General features: G+C 44.0%; 2 protein-coding genes across 9 annotated transcripts in view; one reads left to right on the top strand and one right to left on the bottom strand.

Annotated features, from left to right (window-relative positions):
- The window catches only part of LOC137424105 (uncharacterized), a 71,057-nt gene extending 70,185 nt beyond the window's left edge, over positions 1–872 (bottom strand). The window contains exons 1-2 of one of the 6 annotated variants that reach the window (XM_078774854.1): positions 627–872; positions 358–421 (exon numbers count right to left, since the gene is read on the bottom strand). The gene's annotated coding sequence lies outside the window, so the exon portion shown is untranslated. Of the gene's footprint in view, positions 1–357; positions 580–626 lie in introns of those variants that run through there. The other 5 variants (XM_078774856.1, XM_078774852.1, XM_078774857.1 and 2 more) reach the window with 5 other exon arrangements.
- Positions 873–4,715: 3,843 nt separating this feature from the next.
- The window catches only part of LOC137422985 (valine--tRNA ligase), an 83,335-nt gene continuing 67,513 nt past the window's right edge, over positions 4,716–20,537 (top strand). Inside the window, exons 1-5 of one of the 3 annotated variants that reach the window (XM_078774839.1) lie at positions 4,716–4,962; positions 7,151–7,504; positions 9,362–9,505; positions 14,841–14,994; positions 16,729–16,850. In XM_078774839.1, the coding sequence (XP_078630965.1) occupies positions 7,154–7,504; positions 9,362–9,505; positions 14,841–14,994; positions 16,729–16,850 (771 nt within the window). In that variant the 5' untranslated portion in view covers positions 4,716–4,962; positions 7,151–7,153. Of the gene's footprint in view, positions 4,963–7,150; positions 7,505–9,361; positions 9,506–14,840; positions 14,995–16,728; positions 16,851–18,299; positions 18,318–20,537 lie in introns of those variants that run through there. The other 2 variants (XM_078774840.1, XM_078774841.1) reach the window with 2 other exon arrangements.

Here is a 20,537-nt window from a genome sequence, read left to right as displayed (position 1 = left end):
TTATAAATTTTCAGCGAAAAAAGTTTCCGAACTTTTTTTCAGTTTGTGTCCCTATTCAGATTGTATTCACCTTGCTGACCCGATTCACCCCATTTCACGGTACTTATTGGAGGTACTCGGTTGAAAAACGATAACGTGTAATACTGGACACCACTAGCCACTAGGCGGATTTGTGGCCTACACTAGCACATTGTGTGCGGACAAAGCAAAAAACAAAACAAATACAAACAAACGGACCCAGATGCGGAGAGGGTAAAATAATACCGATGGACAGGTAGTCAACCTCCAGGTTCGAACAAGAGGTACAAGGTTCACAGCACCGATATGTAACGAAATGCTGCATTCATAGACACTTACAGTTTGTTCACGAAGAAGTGAGGAAACCAACCAGAACCGCTCTCACAGCAACCCGGGCCATGAGCTTTTGTAAACACGCGAAACACAGCGACTTAAACAAGCTACATACAGTACACGCGTACAGTACATGCATATAATACCGTCTGCCTAACAAGTCATTGTATGAAATATTGTTTGTTTGTTTTTAAACAAAAGCACATAAACAAACCCCCAAACCGACATAAGTAAACTACTTCCGCTTGACAACGAAAAGACCCCAATATCGTTACCTTCTCGCGATGATACGTTTTCCCGCCAAATTATTGGGATTGATACAGGGATTGGATACAGGGATTGGTGCAGGGATTGGATAGTGTGAACATCAATTTTCTCTTCAACTAATAATGTTTAAAATCGACTGGACCATTACGTCATACACCGCTTCTCTTTCGCTATCGATATTAAAATAACGGGCGCCATCGCCACGGTCGCCGGAAGGCTCGAAGAAATCGCAGCGCGGGGCAGCAAACGGCTGTGAAAGGCATGCCATGTCGGTATAATGCGCGTGGTGATTTTCATCTGCTTAAAGGCTTAACTTAAAGTCTAGGGTGTGTTCCATTATCAATCAGCTTATATAGCGCTCCCCAATTGGCTTAAGCACTCAAGCAAGAACTTCATTCGAACAACGAATCGGAATCACGGATTCTTCGGGGGGTATTATACCATTGAAGGCAAAAAAAAAAATATTTTTGTAAAAAAAATTGTTTTACTTTTAAAAGTTAGTTCTGGTATTTAACTTTGTTTTAAAAACACTTTCAGGCCAAAAAAAGCAGTAAATATACACACAAATAAGAAAATAAAAAACCCATGCTTATGTTCTGCCCAACCGGAAGTGGAAAAAATCAAACAGGAAGTGAGGAATTCCTCTATAAAACACTCAATTTTCACCCTAAAAATCATGAAAATTTACCCCTATCTCTTATGGCACTGTATGTATACTAACTGGCTTGTCATAGGGGTAATACAATGTGCTGCCATCTCTTGGCCAGTCCTTTGTAACTCTCCTCATTGTGTGACACTTTTCTATTAGCGTATGAATAGCTCAAAACATCGAACAAAATCCAGAATAATCTTTCATCATCACGATAGAATCGTCATATCTTCTTGTGATAATGCCTAGAAAGAGTGCTAAGAAGAAATTTAGAGGCATTCAGAAGCAATTTCTGAAGCGAAAAGAGGAAGAAAATGTACATATTGTTGATCAACCAGAGCTTTTCACTGAACAAGAAGTAGGTGAAAGTTCTTCGAGTTCCAGATCTTCTACACCAACAGCATCGGCCAAAAAACTTGTCAAGACATCTGCAATTGGAGCAAATAGTGATACTAGAAGATCTAGAAGGCCCCAAAATGCTGCTGCTGTTCCTGAATTGACTGAAGGCTACAGACTTATTGACACAAAGCTTCTGAGAGACACCCTTTTGAATGCACATCTGTGCAATGGAGGTATGTATATAGTTTACTACACCGTATGTCTATAGATGGGACTATAGTATAACAGTGAGCAATGAACGTATGTGTATGTACACCGATGGCTATAGATGGGACTGTAGTATAACAAAATAATGTTTGCGTGTGTTTTCGGTTTTATGAAGATAAATTTACTGTATTTAGGTGACTAATAGTAATGAGAGTCCATTATTTATGAATATTAACTACCCTTTTTGCAACATATATGCAATTTTTGGTAACTAAAGTCTAAACATGCCGAATATTTGTAACTGGTTTCAGTCTCTACAACTAGACGACTTCTACGTTCTACACTTCTAGGCCAGAGCAGACTCTGTTTACTTTACAAAGTGAAATTAGTTTGTATTGTTTCTCTTTGACTAATCACATACATGTGGAATAGTAGGAGTCTAGACTTTTTTTCTCTTTACACATGTATTTTCTCTTTATTTACAGCACGTTATGATTCCTTTGAGGATTCCCAGCGGAAAGAAGGAGCGTCAAACGTGTGGTGTTTCCGGTGCAGTAAATGTGGCTATGTGACTGACATGAGAACCTCAACCGCTGCTGGATGTGTGATACAAGTTGGATCTGCTGGGAAAGCAAGCCACGATATCAATCGCAGACTGACTTTGGCCTCCATAGAAATAGGCAGTGGACGGGAAGGCTTGGCACAGTTGTGCTCAATTTTGAACATGCCGCCTCCCGTTCATCCTTCAGCCTTCTCAAAACAGGTAAAGCAGGTTTCAGCAGGAGCAGAGCAGGTCACAGAGAAAGAGATGGCATCAGCGGTTGAAGAACTGAGAGCACTTTGCAGGAGTGAAGATGACATACTCACAACATACGACACCATGAACGTTGCTGTAACATTTGATGGGACGTGGTCAAAGCGGGGGCATACTGCCAATTTTGGTGTAGGTCTTGTCATTTCAGTCGATACAGGAAAAGTTCTTGACAGGATAGTGTTGTCCAAAGTTTGTGAAGAGTGTAAAAAATGGAATAGAAAAAAGGGCAGTGATAAATATGAGGAATGGAAAAGGGAACATGAAGCCAGCAGGAAATGTCAAAAAAACTATGAAGGCAGTAGTAATGCCATGGAGGCGTATGCTGCACAAATCTTGTGGGGAAGGTCCGAAGAGAAGCACAAGTTGCGCTACATGTGGATGATCTGCGATGGTGACAGTAAGGGCTTCAATGCCGTTAGAGAGGTGTATCGCAAAACTGAAAGTGAAATTGATGACGAGCTAAACTTTGTTGAAAAACTAGATTGTATCAACCATGTTGGAAAACGTATGTACAAGAGTGTAGAAAATCTTCGTTCATGTACAAAGGGAAAATTGAAAGATGGGAAAACTGTTGGTGGATCTGCGGGTCGGCTGACTATCAATAAAGTGGAAAAATTTGGGAAATATTACAAAAAGGCTATAATGGAAAACATAACAAAATCAAAAGATAAAGAAGAACAGGAAAACCACCTTTTGAGCATGAAAAGAGGAATATGGGCCATTTTGTACCATGAATGTAAATTGCGAGACCTAAAGATCCGCCATCAGTTTTGCCCTGAGAATTCTTGGTGTGCCTGGAAAATGAATGGCAGAGCCAAAGATGAGAAACATCATTTGGACCCCATCTTCCTAGATCTGCTTACCCCAATCTTTGAAAGATTGAGCAATGAACATCTTTTAGCTAGGTGTTTACCGGGTTATTCCCAAAATCAAAATGCAAGTATAAACAGTTTGATTTGGAATCGAGCTCCAAAATCAAGATGGCGGGGTCCAAATGTTGTTCGAACGGCTGCTAACTTGGCCGTCATTCAATATAATGAGGGCCAGGAGGGCCTTTTGAGGCTAATGGAAGGATTAGGCATTCCAGGTGGGCAACACACACAGGCAGCAGCAGAAAAAAAATACAAAAAAAGTTTGTACGATGCTGCTAGGAAAGCTTCCGTTCAGGAAAACAAGATACGGGAAAATATTTCAAAGGCAAAAAGAAAAATGGAGGAAAGCTTTATTGAAGAAGAAGGCCAAACATATGGTAGTGGGGAGTTTGGAGAGGAGTTTGTCCATCAACATACAAGTACAAGGGTTAAAAGAATGAAAAAACTTGCAAAGTGAACTCCAGATTCATGAATGAATGGAAAAACATTGTACGCAATTGTAATTTCAATGTATAGGAAACGGAATCCTGATGTCAATGGCCACTTACAGCAAATGTGTGTTTACATAATATTAGTTTACATTTTCCCCTATAACTTTGGAATTCTTAATTCTTTTCACTTCAAATGTGGCACAGATATTGATAATGACCCAACAAAGATATTAATAGAGTTTTATTGTATTATGACCTTGGGTTTTTAATTTAAAGGATGTCAATTCTCATTGGACGATTAATGGTTGCCATGACAACACGAAATGCCAATTATACAAATGCATCAATTAAAATGTTTGTTTCCTAGTATTGTATATATGTACCAAGTTTGAACGTAAATGGACTTGTCATAGAGAAGATATAAGCTGAAAAGTGGTAATTCATCATTTGTATGCATCTGGTTACAATGGTAACCATGCATAATATAATGCTATGTAATGTATACCAATGTAATGTTCATATATCAAGCAACATGTACATATATAGTTTTGCATATTTTCAATCAAGACATTTTATCAAAAAGTGCATTACTGTGATTCAGTGTTGTTTTTACTGTGTTCAGTGTAATGCTCCCTTAAAGGCTTAACTTAAAGTCTAGGGTGTGTTCCATTATCAATCAGCTTATATAGCGCTCCCCAATTGGCTTAAGCACTCAAGCAAGAACTTCATTCGAACAACGAATCGGAATCACGGATTCTTCGCGTGTTAATTTTTTTTTTTAATATGAGTGAAGAAGAGGACTCCTCACGGAGAGCGGGTAGGCGCTCTGGCGGCATGCTCGACGGTGTTCGTGGTACGAGAATGTCTTTGAATGCATTTTATAATTCTCGACACCATAAAGCCATAACAAACATACCACACAAAGTAAAATTTGTAAGATTACAGGTGGTAAATCGAGCGTGCGAAATCCACGTGGAAGCGATCGGGAAAAGCAAACTTAAGGAACAGCTGGAAGGAAGGATTTTGTGACAGGTTTGTTGAACTTGACTTGATTATGTTCCAACATGTTATACTGCGTGTTATAGTTATACTGCGGGTACCGGGTACAGTTATACTGCGTGGCCATAACGACGAGTACCTTACCAATACCATTGGTGTCACCAAGGCGGGTACCTTTCCATTGGTGTCACCAAGGCGGGTACCTTTCCATTGGTGTCACCAAGGCGGGTACCTTTCCATTGGTGTCACCAAGGCGGGTACCTTTCCATTGGTGTCACCAAGGCAGGTACCTTTCCATTGGTGTCACCAAGGCAGGTACCTTTCCATTGGTGTCACCAAGGCAGGTACCTTTCCATTGGTGTCACCAAGGCAGGTACCTTTCCATTGGTGTCACCAAGGCAGGTACCTTTCCATTGGTGTCACCAAGGCAGGTACCTTTCCATTGGTGTCACCAAGGCAGGTACCTTTCCATTGGTGTCACCAAGGCAGGTACCTTTCCATTGGTGTCACCAAGGCAGGTACCTTTCCATTGGTGTCACCAAGGCAGGTACCTTTCCATTGGTGTCACCACGGCAGGTATCTTATCATTGGTGTCGCTACGGCAGGTACCTTATCATTGGTGTCACCAAGGCAGGTACCTTTCCATTGGTGTCACCACGGCAGGGCAGGTACCTTATCATTGGTGTCACCAAGGCAGGTACCTTTCCATTGTTGTCACCAAGGCAGGTACCTTTCCATTGGTGTCACCACGGCAGGTACCTTATCATTGGTGTCACCAAGGCAGGTACCTTTCCATTGGTGTCACCACGGCAGGTATCTTTGCATTGGTGCCACTGCAATGTCGTTGTGACACCAATGGAGAGGTAACCGTTATGGTGATACCAATGGATGGTGGTGATACCTACTAATGAATAGTTACCCGTTATGTTGATGCCAATGTATGGGTACCCTTTGTGGTGGTGTAAGTAGAAGGGTACCCTTTGTGGTGGTGCAAGTGGAAGGGTACCCTTTGTGGTGGTGCAAGTGGAAGGGTACCCTTTGTGGTGGTGCAAGTGGAAGGGTACCCTTTGTGGTGGTGCAAGTGGAAGGGTACCCTTTGTGGTGGTGCAAGTGGAAGGGTACCCTTTGTGGTGGTGCAAGTGGAAGGGTACCCTTTGTGGTGGTGCAAGTGGAAGGGTACCCTTTGTGGTGGTGCAAGTGGAAGGGTACCCTTTGTGGTGGTGCAAGTGGAAGGGTACCCTTTGTGGTGGTGCAAGTGGAAGGGTACCCTTTGTGGTGGTGCAAGTGGAAGGGTACCCTTTGTGGTGGTGCAAGTGGAAGGGTACCCTTTGTGGTGGTGCAAGTGGAAGGGTACCCTTTGTGGTGGTGCAAGTGGAAGGGTACCCTTTGTGGTGGTGCAAGTGGAAGGGTACCCTTTGTGGTGGTGCAAGTGGAAGGGTACCCTTTGTGGTGGTGTGTGGAAGGGTACCCTTGGTGGTGGTGGTGGTGGTGGTGGTGCAAGTGGAAGGGTACCCTTTGTGGTGGTGCAAGTGGAAGGTTACCCTTTGTGGTGGTGCAAGTGGAAGGTTACCCTTTGTGGTGGTGCAAGTGGAAGGTTACCCTTTGTGGTGGTGCAAGTGGAAGGTTACCCTTTGTGGTGGTGCAAGTGGAAGGTTACCCTTTGTGGTGGTGCAAGTGGAAGGGTACCCTTTGTGATGGTGCAAGTGGAAGGGTACCCTTTGTGATGGTGCAAGTGGAAGGGTACCCTTTGTGGTGGTGCAAGTGGAAGGGTACCCTTTGTGTTGGTGCAAGTGGAAGGGTACCCTTTGTGTTGGTGCAAGTGGAAGGGTACCCTTTGTGTTGGTGCAAGTGGAAGGGTACCCTTTGTGGTGGTGCAAGTGGAAGGGTACCCTTTGTGTTGGTGCAAGTGGAAGGGTACCCTTTGTGGTGGTGCAAGTGGAAGGGTACCCTTTGTGGTGGTGCAAGTGGAAGGGTACCCTTTGTGGTGGTGCAAGTGGAAGGGTACCCTTTGTGGTGGTGCAAGTGGAAGGGTACCCTTTGTGGTGGTGCAAGTGGAAGGGTACCCTTTGTGGTGGTGCAAGTGGAAGGGTACCCTTTGTGGTGGTGCAAGAGGAAGGGTACCCTATGTGGTGGTGCAAGTGGAAGGGTACCCTTTGTGGTGGTGCAAGTGTTTTATTATGCTGCCCTTTAATTAAGCTTACTTTGTTCTACCTCTTCTTAGACCATGGACAACCAGCTGACCCTTTACCTGCCTTTGGTTCCTGATGACCCAGCTCGTCTTTGTATATTAGCAGCAGCAGCATGTGGGGGTTCAAATCCTGCACTTGCTCCTTCGGCTCACAACCTCACACCACCACAAAGTCAATATGTGCCTTGCCTTGAGGGACCAACAGGACTAACGGTGCGTGGCGCCGCTGCTGTGGCGGAATATCTTGCCGGGCCTGACCTTGCGAGGGCCTGTGATGTAAAGGAAGCATCATGTGTGCTCCAGTGGAGAGATTTTGCTGCTGGCCTTGCACCTGCTGCATGCATTTTGAACTGCAAAGACCGCAAGAAGCTGTGCATCACAGAGAAGGTCAGACCCAATAGGGAGGAGGGGTGGGGGAGGCGGGTGTTTTGGGTGCTCGGGGACTTTTGGGTCTTCTGGGGTTTCTTTTAGTCTTTTGGGCCCTTGGGGACTTTTGAGTCTTCCTGGTATTTTGGGTCTTCTGGGACTTTTTGATCATCTGTGTCTTTTGGGTCCTCGGGAACTTTTGGGTCTTCAGCATCTTTTTGGAGGAAGCGTCATGTGTGCACAAGTCATCATCTGCCGTCATGTGTGCACTCAGATCATCCTCAATCCAAAAAACATGATCTTTTATACCCTCATTATACCTTTTATACCATGGCAGCTACATTCAAATGTAAGGTGTGCACAGAGGGAGCTGCAGATGGAGGAAATGTCGAGTTGGATCTTGGAGACGGCATGAAGCTGGAAGGTGTGAAAACATTTTGCTACCTCAGAGACATGCTGAATGGAGAAGGTGGATCAGACTCGGCAACGGTTGCTCGAGTGAGATGTGCATGGAAGAAGTTTCGGGAACTGAGTGGCGTGCTGACTAGGAGGGGAGTGTCGTTGAAGCTGAAGGGAAAGGTGTATGCTGCATGTGTGAGAAGTGTTATGATTTATGGGAGTGAGACATGGGTAATGAACGTAGAGCAGCAACGAAGGTTGGTAAGGGTGGAAATGCGAATGGTTCGATGGATGTGCGGGGTATCGTTGAGAGAGAGGAAGACAAATGATGAATTACGAAAGATGATGGGAATAGAGCCTGTGATTGATGCTGTGAAGAGGAACAGGTTGAGATGGTTTGGTCATGTGTTGAGGAAGGATGAAAGTGACTGGTTGAGAAGAGTGATGGAAATGAATGTAGAAGGAAGTAGAGGACGGGGAAGACCGAGAAAGACTTGGCTAAAGATGGTGGAAGAAGAAATGCTGGCAAGGGGGTTAACAAGGAGAGATGCAGAAAATAGGGCAAAATGGAGAAGATTGTCATGGGGACCGCAAGGCTAACCCCCGCTCTCGCAGGGAAAATGGCCTTAAAATGCATGTTATTGTTGTTGTTTTATACCCTCATTAACCCTCTTCCTTTGGTGGCGGAGGTTATGATAATGTTTTGATGAACGCGATCAGTTGGACGCCCTTGATCATAGATATTTTGATCTTGTAATCCCGGTGTTGGGCTAGCGGCTAGGGTGCCAGCTTAGGATCTCCAAGATCCTGGGTTCGAATCCCGGTCGATCGCTGAATTAATGCCAGGGGGGGTTGACTCAGCCTGTCATCCTTCCGAGGTCGGCTAATTGAGTACCAGTTCACTGGTAAATCCCTGCTTGTCGTAAAAGGTGACAAAAAGGGTTGGCGGCAGGAAGGGCATCCGGCCGTAAAACATTGCTTCAAAAAGGGGACCGAAAAAACAACAACAACCACGGTCCCCGAAAAAGGCCAACCCCCGCTTTGCGGGGGAAAATGGCCTCTAAATGTGTTTTTATTTTTATTTTTTATAATCCCGGAACTTACCGAATGCCAGATACACAACCTCAGTTGTGTTTTATGATCACTGAATCAGGTAGTACAGCAGAAATTATTTATATCTATATCTTATTATAATGGAGCAAATGTATATGGTTATGTTTGTATATTTGTGACCAAAACATCTTCTTCTTCAAAAAAACAACACCCAAAAACACAGTCCGTGAACTCTCAATTTCGTACTGTTGGAATATACCTTTTGACCCTTTTGTGCCGAACATCAGGGATATTCCGTAGCTTTGAGTTTTTGTGTCCTCTCTTTTGATGTCAGTTTGAGCACAGTTTACTGTTTGTCCTTTTGGAGCCAGGTTGCAATTCCAAACTTCTTTCCTTCCCATCTGGTTTTTCTGTGCTTGGTTGAAGGCAGAAGAACGTGCCTTGATCGAGCTACAGAAGAGCCTCGCTGTGCTCGATGGACAACTCGCCTCCTGTGCCTTTCTGGGAAGCACGCAGCTGAGCCTGGCAGATATTTTTGTGTTTTCCATCTTGTTCCAGCTATACAATCAGGTAATTTTATCTTGTTAGGATGTAACATAAAAGGACGTAACATCTTGTTAGGCACAAGTTGTTAGGACGTAACATAAGCCACACCTGCATTTTCATTCTTTTTAATATACCTAATATTCATACATTTGAAAACATTTTCAAGGCCTACACAAAGTTCGCAATGCCATACTTTATTTGGTTTGGGCAATTTTGGGATCTTGTACAAATTATATTACTGTACTTACTGTATGTGCAAAAATCGTGGAATTTTTTTCATCCAATCTCCCCCATTCTTCTTTCCCTGTAGTCCCATATATTTCCATCTGTCCTCGTATACACCTCTCCCACCAACCCTCCTTATAATCTTCTTACTCAACTCAGATTATCCACCATGTTGAAGTCACCTATTTATTACCTCCGCCACTAAAGGTGGATGGAGGTTATGTTTTCACCTCTGTTTGAACCACTCTCAGGGCGCTGTCTGTGGCAATTCTCACAGCAAAAGGTATTCAAGTGATAGCTATGCCATCTTGTGACACCAACTACGGTAGCTTGCCACCTGTCCGATATCAAATATTTTCCTGTGGATGCCTTTTCTTCGTACCAAAATTATTGGGAATTCATATGGATCAGTTACTTCAAAGGAATATTTATGTGAATACAGCTTAAGACACTATACAACACAACACAACATGCATTTTAAAGGCCATTTTCCCTGCTAGAGCGGGGGTTAGCCTTGCGGTCCCCATGACAATCTTCTCCATTTTGCCCTATTTTCTGCATCTCTCCTTGTTAATCCCCTTGCCCACATTTCTTCTTCCACCATCTTTAGCCAAGTCTTTCTCGGTCTTCCCCGTCTTCTACTTCCTTCTACATTCATTTCCATCACTCTTCTCAACCAGTCACTTTCATCCTTCCTCAACACATGACCAAACCATCTCAACCTGTTCCTCTTCACAGCATCAATCACAGGCTCTATTCCCATCATCTTTCGCAATTCATCATTTGTCTTCCTCTCTCTCAACGATACTCCGCACATCCGTCGAACCATTCGCATTTCCACCCTTTCCAACCTTCGTTGCTGGTCTACGTTCATTACCCATGTCTCGCTCCCATAAATCATAACACTTCTCACACATGCAGCTTAAGACACTATAAATGACAAATAAACACTGATCAATGAAAAAACAAGAAGATGTCATGCAGAGCACAATACTTGCAAAATCTACCCCTCCCCAAAATATAAAGTTGCCATGGATATATCAAATTGTCCATTTCATTAAGATTATAATTGACAATCTTAATCAAAGCTTGGGTCAATCGGATTAAAATAGATGATTTTTCAGATGAAAATTGATATTAGAAGCTTGACCGTTAATTGACCTTTGACCTTAAAAATAGTTGGTTTCCCAATTCAGTGAGGCACTATGCAATTGCTGTTTAATGTCCTAGTCAATCGGATGAAAATTGATGATTTTTCAGATGAAAATGATTTTGGAAGTTTGACCTTGAGTTGACCTTTTGACATCAAAATCAATAGTCTTCTTCATTATGACCAATTCTACCATCTGGTGACGTTTTGTGAAGATCGGTTTAAAATTGTGACCTGTAGGCCATTGATAGACAGACAGCCAGACAAACAAACGGACAGACAAATGAAAAATCACTCATAGGGCGACACTTGGCAAAAGGGAACAAAGAATGGCACTCAGTAGAGCATCCTTTTGACCTCAAAAATAATCGGTGGTTAAATTCATCTCGCCTATATATGTATATCCTATTCAAATTTCAAGTCAATCGGATGAAAATTGAGGATTTTAGAAATTTGAAAAAAGTGGTTGACCTTTTGACCACAAAAATATATAGGATTTTGTCGGACCACGAACTCTACCATTTGGTGAAGTTTCGTGAAGATCGGTTAAAAACTGTGACCTGGAGGCAAGTATAAGTGAGCGGACAGACAAACACACAAATGAAAAATCGGTCAGAGACCGAGGACTTGCCGGAATGTACTTTTTTATCGGCCATTTAGAACAAATATGGCGGCCGAACTATGTGATACATGACGTCATCATTAACATATTTTATTCCCCATGGAGAGTTCTTTACAATGAGCCATACCTCAATTTTTTCTGTTCAGGACTTTTGGAGATGTGGAGGTGCAGAGTTTTTCGGTTTTTCCAAGATGGCGGCCGACCACGTGACTGATGACGTCATCATTAACATATTTTATTCCCCATGGAGAGTTCTTTACAATGAGCCATGTCTCAATTTTTTCTGTTCAGCACTTTTGGAGTTATAGTGGTGAAAATTTTTGACGTTTTTCCAAGATGGCGGCCGACCACGTGACATATGACGTCATCATTAACATATTTTATTCCCCATGGAGAGTTCTTTACAATGAGCCAAGTCTCAATTTTTTCTGTTCAGCACTTTTGGAGATATAGTGGCGCAACGTTTTTCGGTTTTTCCAAGATGGCGCCAGAACCACGTGACTGATGACGTCATCATTTACGTATTTTATTCCCCATGGAGAGTTCTTTACAACGAGCCATGTCTCAATTTTTTCTGTTCAGTACTTTCGGAGATATAGAGGTGCAAAGTTTTTCGGTTTTTCCAAGATGGCGGCCGAACCACGTCACCGATGACGTCATCAATTGGGCACAGTCTATTCCAGGGCAAGACCAATATGTGTGCAAAGTTTGGCGATTCTACGTGCAACGGTGTAGACGCAGTGCTGCAAACAGACAGACAGACAGACAGACAGACAGACAAACAGACAGACAAACGAACAGATCAACATACTTGCCGGAAAATTTTTTCCGGCAAGTAACAAACAAACGCACACAAACCAGAGTGATCAACATACTGAGACAGACAGACAGACAGACAGATAGAATAACGCACAAGACAGAATCTTTGATTTTGCAAGCAAAAATAAAAACCTTTTTTTTTTTTTTTGTATACAGAATCGAGGCTTGTGAAAGAGCTAACATTTATCACACAACAAAAAAATCAAACGGACAAACAAAATATATAAAAAGAGGGAGTGGTAGACAAGATGGGGAGAGAAGGGGAAGCACACAAACACAAGATTTGAGAGCAGGGACATCGGGAGATGTGTGGGAGGGAGTGGGTTTGGGGGGAGGAGGCGTGTGAAGGGGGAGGGGGGGTGGGAGAAGTATAAAACACAAGGACACCAAGGACTTCCAGGAAAGAAGTTGGTATTTCAAAAAAGTGGATTTGGGGTGAAATTAGCGGGGGTAGAAAAGATCAAGGTTTTGGATGGGGGAACAGCTGTTTTAAAGACCTGGAGGGAGGAGTGGGATTGAAGAGAGTGAGGGAGTTTGTTCCAGAGGTGGGAGAAAAGAGGAATGAAGGAGTGAAGGTGAGCAGAGAGTCTTGATTTTAGCAGTTTAACCATAAGAGGGTTGCAGGCAGATCTTGTGCGACCTGTAGGAATATTTGGGGGACAGAGCCCAGAGAGCTGGGGAGCAAGGCCGGAGAGGAGTCGGTAGAAGACGGAAAGACCACCAACCTGCCTGCGGTGAGTAAGTGAAAGGCCCTCGTAGATAGCTTCATCGCGGGAGATTCCAATGATTCTGAACGCTTTGGTTTCAACAGCGTGAAGACGAGCTAGGTGTGAGGCAGGAGCACCAGCCCAGAGGGGAGAGCAGTACTCCATTGAGCTGCAGATGAAAGCCTTGTATGTGGTGAGGAGCTCAGGTGTGCCAAGGAAGGATTTCACACGACGGAGGATGCCCAATCGGCGACTGGCTTTGGAGGCCAGCTTGGAAATGTGGTTTTCCCAGGAAAGATCATGGCAGATAGTGAGACCCAAAAGCTTGAGTGACAGAACTTCTTGGAGAGGATTATTCAGAAAGTGGATGGGAGGGTTGTCCAGTCGGTCTTTTCGGAGAGACATCGTAAGAGTGTGAGATTTGTCAGGATTGAAAGACCTGTTCCACTTGTTTGCCCAGTCTGTGATTTTGTCCAGGTCTGCAGAGAGTGAGGAGGGAACAGACTGATGATCTGAGGGATGAGGAATGGAGCGACAGAGAGTGGAGTCATCAGCAAAGAGACAGAGAGGATTTTCAAGAGAGTCAGAGAGATCATTGATGAAGACCTGAAAAAGCACAGGGCCCAGAACACTGCCTTGGGGAATTCCAGCCTGAACAGGAAGAGGAGATGAGAGAAACCCATTCAGGGCCACACTTTGACTGCGACTAGAGAGGAAGTCCGCCAGCCATGCGTGGAGATTTCCATGGATTCCAAAGGAGGAGAGTTTGTTGAGCAGAGCGGGGTGCCAGACCGTATCGAAGGCACGTGATATGTCGAGGGAAAATGAATGAATGAATGAATGATTGTTTTAAGGCCATTTTCCCCCTAGAGCGGGGGTTAGCCTTGCGGGCCCCATGACAATCATGGTTCCCTGTTTGAGGCAATGTTTTTATGGCCGGATGCCCTTCCTGACGCCAACCCTTGGTCGCCTCCTACGATGCGCAGGGATACGGTGTACCTATTCTAAACCGGGGTACACACCGGGGTACGAGGGAGACAGCTCTAATTTCCTGTTTGGCATTGAGGACCTCCATACATTGTTGAGACAGCAGAAGCAGCATGTCCCGAGTAGAGTGACCTGGTCTGAAACCAAATTGATGATCAGAGATCAAGCCATTGGAGAAGAGGAAAGATTTCATATCCGAAGTAATGATGGATTCCATGACCTTGCTGATAATTGGGAGCAGGCTGATTGGTCTGTAGTTGCTGGGATCTGTTTTTGCACCTTTTTTGTGCAAAGCGGTGATGTTGGCTGATTTCCAAGCAGATGGCAGATGACCTTGAGCAAAAGAGAGGGTGAAGAGAACAGAGGGAGGGAGTGAAAGAGCGGAAGAACAGGATTTTAGGACCCGTGGGCTGATGCCGTCAGGTCCATTTGCAGAATCAGAGTCGAGGGTTGACAGAAACTTTTCCACCTTGTCAGGAGGAAAGGACAGAGTCCAGGAGCAGCTGGGTACGACTGGGTACGTTGGGTACAGAGAGGGATGGGTTTGGGACACAAGATTTAGAGGCAAACACAGAGTTGAGGCATTCAGCTTTTTCACGTGCGGAGTCAGCTGTGTAGCCATTTGAGGTAAGGGAGGGGATGGAAGGGGAACAAACACCAGAAACAGATTTGACCAGACGCCACCAGGATTTGGAAGAGGGAGACAGATAAGAGAGTTCGGTCTTGAGAACGGAACGGTCTTGAGAACGCCACCTTGAAATGTGAAGTATGATGAAATTGTAACCAGTCACAAGTTAACAAGATTGTCTCAAGGAATCTATTCTGTAACAAAGCAGTTTGTGTGTCCAGGTAATGACGCAGGATGAACGAGCAAAATTTCCTCATGTACATCGTTGGTTCCGTGCTGTGTCGAGTCACCCACCCATACATGCACTCTTGGAAGACATTGGCACACCTGGAGGTCTGCCCTCCACAAAGGCTGCACCAGCTGTGAAACAAAATGGTTTGTAAAAATAATAATTCAGTTTAACCATCCCTTTTGTAACTTTTATTCCACTGGTCATTTTCACTTTGTGTCAATCATTTCATATACACATCATCTTTACTCAACATTTTGATTGCAGCTCCAATATGATGTAATCTGTGCATATCCAGTATGATGTTCTTTGGAGCGATTCTACGACGGTCAGTATGAAAGAAATGTTTATTAGTTTATTTCTCACAAAAAATATCATTACAATTACAATGAAAACAAGAAAAAGAGCAATCGGAGATTGCAAACCCTTGCCAGGATGTGTTTTCAGTGTTTTTTAAGGCTTTTGTGTTAAAACAAATATGGCGGCCGAACCACGTGACCAATGATGTCATCATTATTTTTTTTTCTAAACTAATTGATTCCTAGATTATGCTCAAGAAATTTCATCTTGATTGGATGAAGTTTTGTACTTGTCGAATTATGACGTCATAATGGAGGCACCTATGACATCATCAACATATTTTATTCCCATGGAGAGTTCTTTACAATGAGCCATGTCCATTTTTTCTATTCGGCGCTTTCCGAGATATAGAGGTGCAGTTTTCGATTTTTCCAAGATGGCGGCCAAACCACGTGACCTATGACGTCATAATTATCATTAAAAAATTCTGCAGGTGGAGTTGCACCTATGGTGAAAATTTCCTGTCAATCGGACCAACGGTTGCAGAGAAAATCATATTTATTCTGTGTGGACAAACAAACAGACAAACAAACAAACAGACTCAAATGCAATGCCCTCTCCTCTGGCCAGGGTAACGAGAGCGAAGTCGATGGCGCGCCATCGCAAATCCCCATGGTTCTCCGACCTAAAGCAAAGTTGAAAGATGGCAAAAGGTTCCACCAGGAGTGACCCAATATCACAATTTTAGTTACATTTTTTTTTTCTTTTTTGACCCATGTGACCCCATCCCCTGGGGCATGACCCGGGGGTCAAATCTAACAAATTGTTACATATTGAATGTGTCCCCCAATGTTGAATGCCGAACAAAGTTTCATTTTAAAATGTTTTCAAATGTGCCCGTAATTTCATCCGTCGCTATTTGACCTTTTGATGCCCCAGGGGCGGAGACAAACGGACAAACGGAGCCAATTACAATATTGGAGCCTCAAGCTCAATATATCGGAGCCTCAAGTTTTCTTCAAAAGGCATGTGGATGATTACTGGGAATATGCATACATATGTGGCAAATATGACTCTACATAGTCTCCGTCAACTGCAACGCACTTTAATGGGTGCATCAATCCGACTTTTTGGGGGGTTTCACTGCGGTTATAGGCCGACAACTTCTACGCTTGTCGTTGATATTGGTTTCCCCGCTCTTGAAACGCTTTGCCCAACGTCTAACTGTGGTCGTCGTACACATTCTTTAAACGCCTTTGAATATCCACCAAAGGAATCTTCCGTAGTAAGAAATTCAATTACCGTTCTCCGCTTTGTATGCACATCTAGCGGGCAGCCATTTTGAAAGCGTGGCGTGATGTTGTCACATGACCGACCACAGTACCACTTAACCTAAAATGGATGGGGAGATACAAACCTTTCATTGTGATCTCATGTTGCTTTCCAATGAAGCTTTGCTTACAGACTGATAAAAAAGAGGCATTACCTTCGCACCGACCCTCGTCTGTACTCCAAACAATAACTGGTTTGAGCTGCGAAAAGCTTAAAAATATTTCGCTGTGCCTTTTACCTCCACACAGACACTTCAAGCGATGACGTAATTGCAAAGACCCCCACACAATTGAAGAAGGAGGCAAAGAAGAAGGAAAAGATGGAGAAGTTCCTTCAAAAGCAGGACAAGCTTAAAGAAAAAACAACCGAGGTTTGCTGACATTGTCCATCAGCACTTTTGCTGTATTCTTATCTTGTAGTTATTACCATGTTTCTAACTGACCTTTGCTGAATGGCCACATTGACCTTTGCTTATCTTTTGCTGAACTGAAAAGCTCTAGGCCAAAACCTTATCTATCTTTGGATGTATTTTTGTGAATTCTACCAAGTAAAAAAATTTAAAGTCAAAATTCCTGTTTTTAAATCATTTATTAGTTTTTTTTTTTGGTACTCCAGTTTGTTGAACTATTCTGAATGTGCAACTTTGATAGTTTGATAGTGGGGTTTTGTTGTATTATAATTGCTGTTGTTTTTGTCATCATTTATTATTTTAATCGCATTTGTAAATTAATTGTGCAATATTTTCTCAAGATTGTGAGCTTTGTCTGACAGTGTAAGTAACCATTTTTTGTGGAGCAATAATAAATAATTCAATCTAATAATTTGTATTTTCTTTTCCACTTGGAGCTCGTGTTACGTGGCCTTCATGGGTTAATTTAAGAAAAATTGAAAATCATTCAAAACAGGGAAGTTATTGCTTTTAGGGATGTCATAAAGGATACAAATAATAGATAGGAAGAACTAATGTAACACTGAGTGAGGTGAGAAAAGCGGCGCCATTTTTATGACGTCACCGGATTTGGGAAACCCTGCACTTGGTGTAATTGTTGTAAATATCACCCTCTGTAAATAATAATTCTTTGTAACTACCTCCATCCATTGGTAAGATCAAAGGTTGTCCCCTAGTTAGTCCATCGCACCAAGTAGCAAATCATAGGACCTCTATAGTTATATCGTTATTCTGTGTTCCAGGTAAGACTGTGTGTCCAATAATTGACTCTACGTTGCATCAAAACAAATAAGATAGGATCCCTTACGATATCCCCGTGGCCTAAAAGTGCCAATAAGGCGGTGTTTGCCGCCATTGCATTGGGCGGTTGTCAGCATCATTTTCACCACAAGACGCCATTGCCCATGTGCTCCATCTCAGGGAAGAAGGGGGAGGAGCCGCCAGAAGCACGGGCGTGGCCCCACTCGTCATCGAAGGTGGAGCCAGAGTGCTCGTCGGCCAACCAGAGCTGAGGTGAGCGAACCGATGGGCATGTCCTGGAGGCCAGCGGCTTGATCGTGACTCGTCTCATAAAAAGAAGAGTGAGGGACTGCTTCGACAGACGCGTGAGGAGGCTCATGAGAGAGGAGGGGGAGAGGAGCACTGGAGAAACGCACGGCGAACGAGTGCAGACCATTTCTGGCGCGAACATCCTTCGGCGTATGAGAGTCGGGGCGCTCGTCGGCAATACCAACCGCGCTGCCTGCCGGGGTTGTTGCTGTTGAACCGGAGCGTGGACGTTCGAACGGGATCTCAACGTCGTGCCACCGGCCCCGGACCTTCCTGCCCGCCATCTCCTTGGACCGTGTCCCCTGCCAGCATTCCTACCATTGCCATTCTACCACCCGTGTGAGTCTGTCTGTATTGTCCTGGGTATAAGTTAAGCTTGTTTAAGGAATTGCTCTGTGTCCTTCTGCTCCTTCCATTTCTTGTATATTCTCGCCCCTTTCATTTCCTCTTGTAGATATAAATAAACCTGTGTTCTTTCCTTACTTTGGTTTCTCCTTTCTCATCCGATCGCTTTCGTCCCTTCTTTCGATCGAGTACCTGTGGCACGATTTTGGCAGAACCGCTTTACAATCGGGTTAGTCTTTTCTAACGGCTCGGATTCCGCAGTTCGCTTCGCTCGGCGTAACTCATCAATCACGTTGCGGTCCGGGCGGGAGTATTTCCTTGCGTACCGGAAGGCACTGGTATTTAGGTCATAGGACGGATAGGCCTAATACCCTATTCAGCGCTGATCGGGCGTGACGTCATACCCCCAGGATCGGAGATGGCCAGTGTACAGGACAAGGGGTTAACCCCCCCCCCCCCTTAGTAAGGGGAGCGCCGTACTCCGGATTCCGTAACAATTGGTGTCAGGAGTGGGATTTGAGGCCCGAACCAAATTTTTAACATCTAAAAAATTTGGTCAAAATTACGAGCGGCCGAAATTTTATTATAATATTCCAAATTAAATCGTGCCATGGATGATCAAGGCGGTCGGATACCGGTGGGGGTAGAAGAAGAAGGGTTAGAGGCAATCCAGGACCCCAGGGAGGAATTAGAGGAGGAGGGCAATACGCATTGGGTAGCAGAGATTTCAGGCGCACAAAATGGAGCCTCGCATGTGGCGGCGAGAGCCGCGCCCTTTATGCCAACGGTTGAAAACATGCAATCATTTATGGCTGAAATGGAGGCCTTCCATTCCTTCTTCCAGTTTTTCCCGGTGTGTACCCCGGTTTAGAATAGGTACACCGTATCCCTGCGCATCGTAAGAGCTGACTAAGGGTTGGCGTCAGAAAGGGCATCCGGCCATAAAAACATTGCCTCAAACAGGGAACCATGATTGTCATGGGGCCCGCAAGGCTAACCCCCGCTCTCGCGGGGAAAATGGCCTTAAAACGATTATTCATTCATTCATTCATTCATTCATTCACTGGTATCCAGAGTATCCCGGGAAGTGACGGCACTTCCCCCAAGTGTGTGTGGTGTGTGTGTGTGTCGAAGGCAGCAGACCCCCCAACAGGAATAAGCACCTTGACGAACTCGGACAATTACAAGAGATTTATTAGAGACACATGCATGGAAGAAGTTAATTGGCGTATTAGCGAGTAACACCAGAGTGATTGCAAAGTAACATCAATTCTCCTCACAGCAACACACACAACTTCTCAAAGAACCACAACCAACCATTGCTTATATACTTTCTCAAAGCACAAAGGAATTATGAACAAAAAGCTGTGCTTCGCCTCACAAGGGAACAACTCTTACTCAAGGCTAAGTTATTTCTGTCTCCTACACAAAGGCTGACAGGGTATGATATGATTCAGTCACACCTCTGCATTAGTGGACTTTTGGCAAGTTGTTTCCTTCTCGGGAGGGAGTGTTTACCAGGGTCAGACAAAGGCTGTTCTCTCAAATGTACTAAAAGCCAGATGGCAGCAGTTGCCAGGCAACAGTCTAGGGCTGCCCCGGAAATAGCACACTGGTTTTTTTTGCATGGACCCCTGCTGCCTTTATCAGGAAATTACTGAGTATGAAATCGTGTGTGTGTGTGTGTGTGTGTGTGTGTGTGTGTGTGTGTGTGTGTGTGTGTGTGTGTGTGTGTGTGTGTGTGTGTGTCACCTCCAATATGAGCCTGAGAGCGTTTTTTTTTGTTTTTTTTAACCATGTTAAATAAGGTGGTGTAAAAGAAACAACAACGGTGATAAACTTCCGAAAACATTTGTTTTTTTTAATACGACCTTTAAAATCTTTATTTTATTTCAATTGAATGATGTACTTGAACATTAGCGTAGAACACAAATCGCCTTTTTGGCACTTTGAAACCCCTTCCATTTAGCAGTTCTTGAACCAAATCTTATGGCATTTTATGTCATCACGACCAATCAAATTTGCCGCTGGCAGACCCTCTCCATGTCCTTTTGTTCTCAAGATGAGTTTTTCTTACTGACAAACGCTTTGTGCTGGCAGGATGGCCTTGGAGGTAGGCTATGCACGCTCACCTTTGAACTGGCTAACCTTGGTTCAAATCATGACCCAACTATAATGTATCGATACCCTGATGTATTGCATGCGGGGCGAGGT

This window comes from Myxine glutinosa, chromosome 3 (assembly GCF_964187855.1).
Source record: "Myxine glutinosa chromosome 3, kmMyxGlut1.1, whole genome shotgun sequence".
In the NCBI taxonomy this organism is placed as follows: Eukaryota; Metazoa; Chordata; class Myxini; order Myxiniformes; family Myxinidae; genus Myxine; species Myxine glutinosa.
This window is presented reverse-complemented; position numbering and strand designations above follow the sequence as displayed.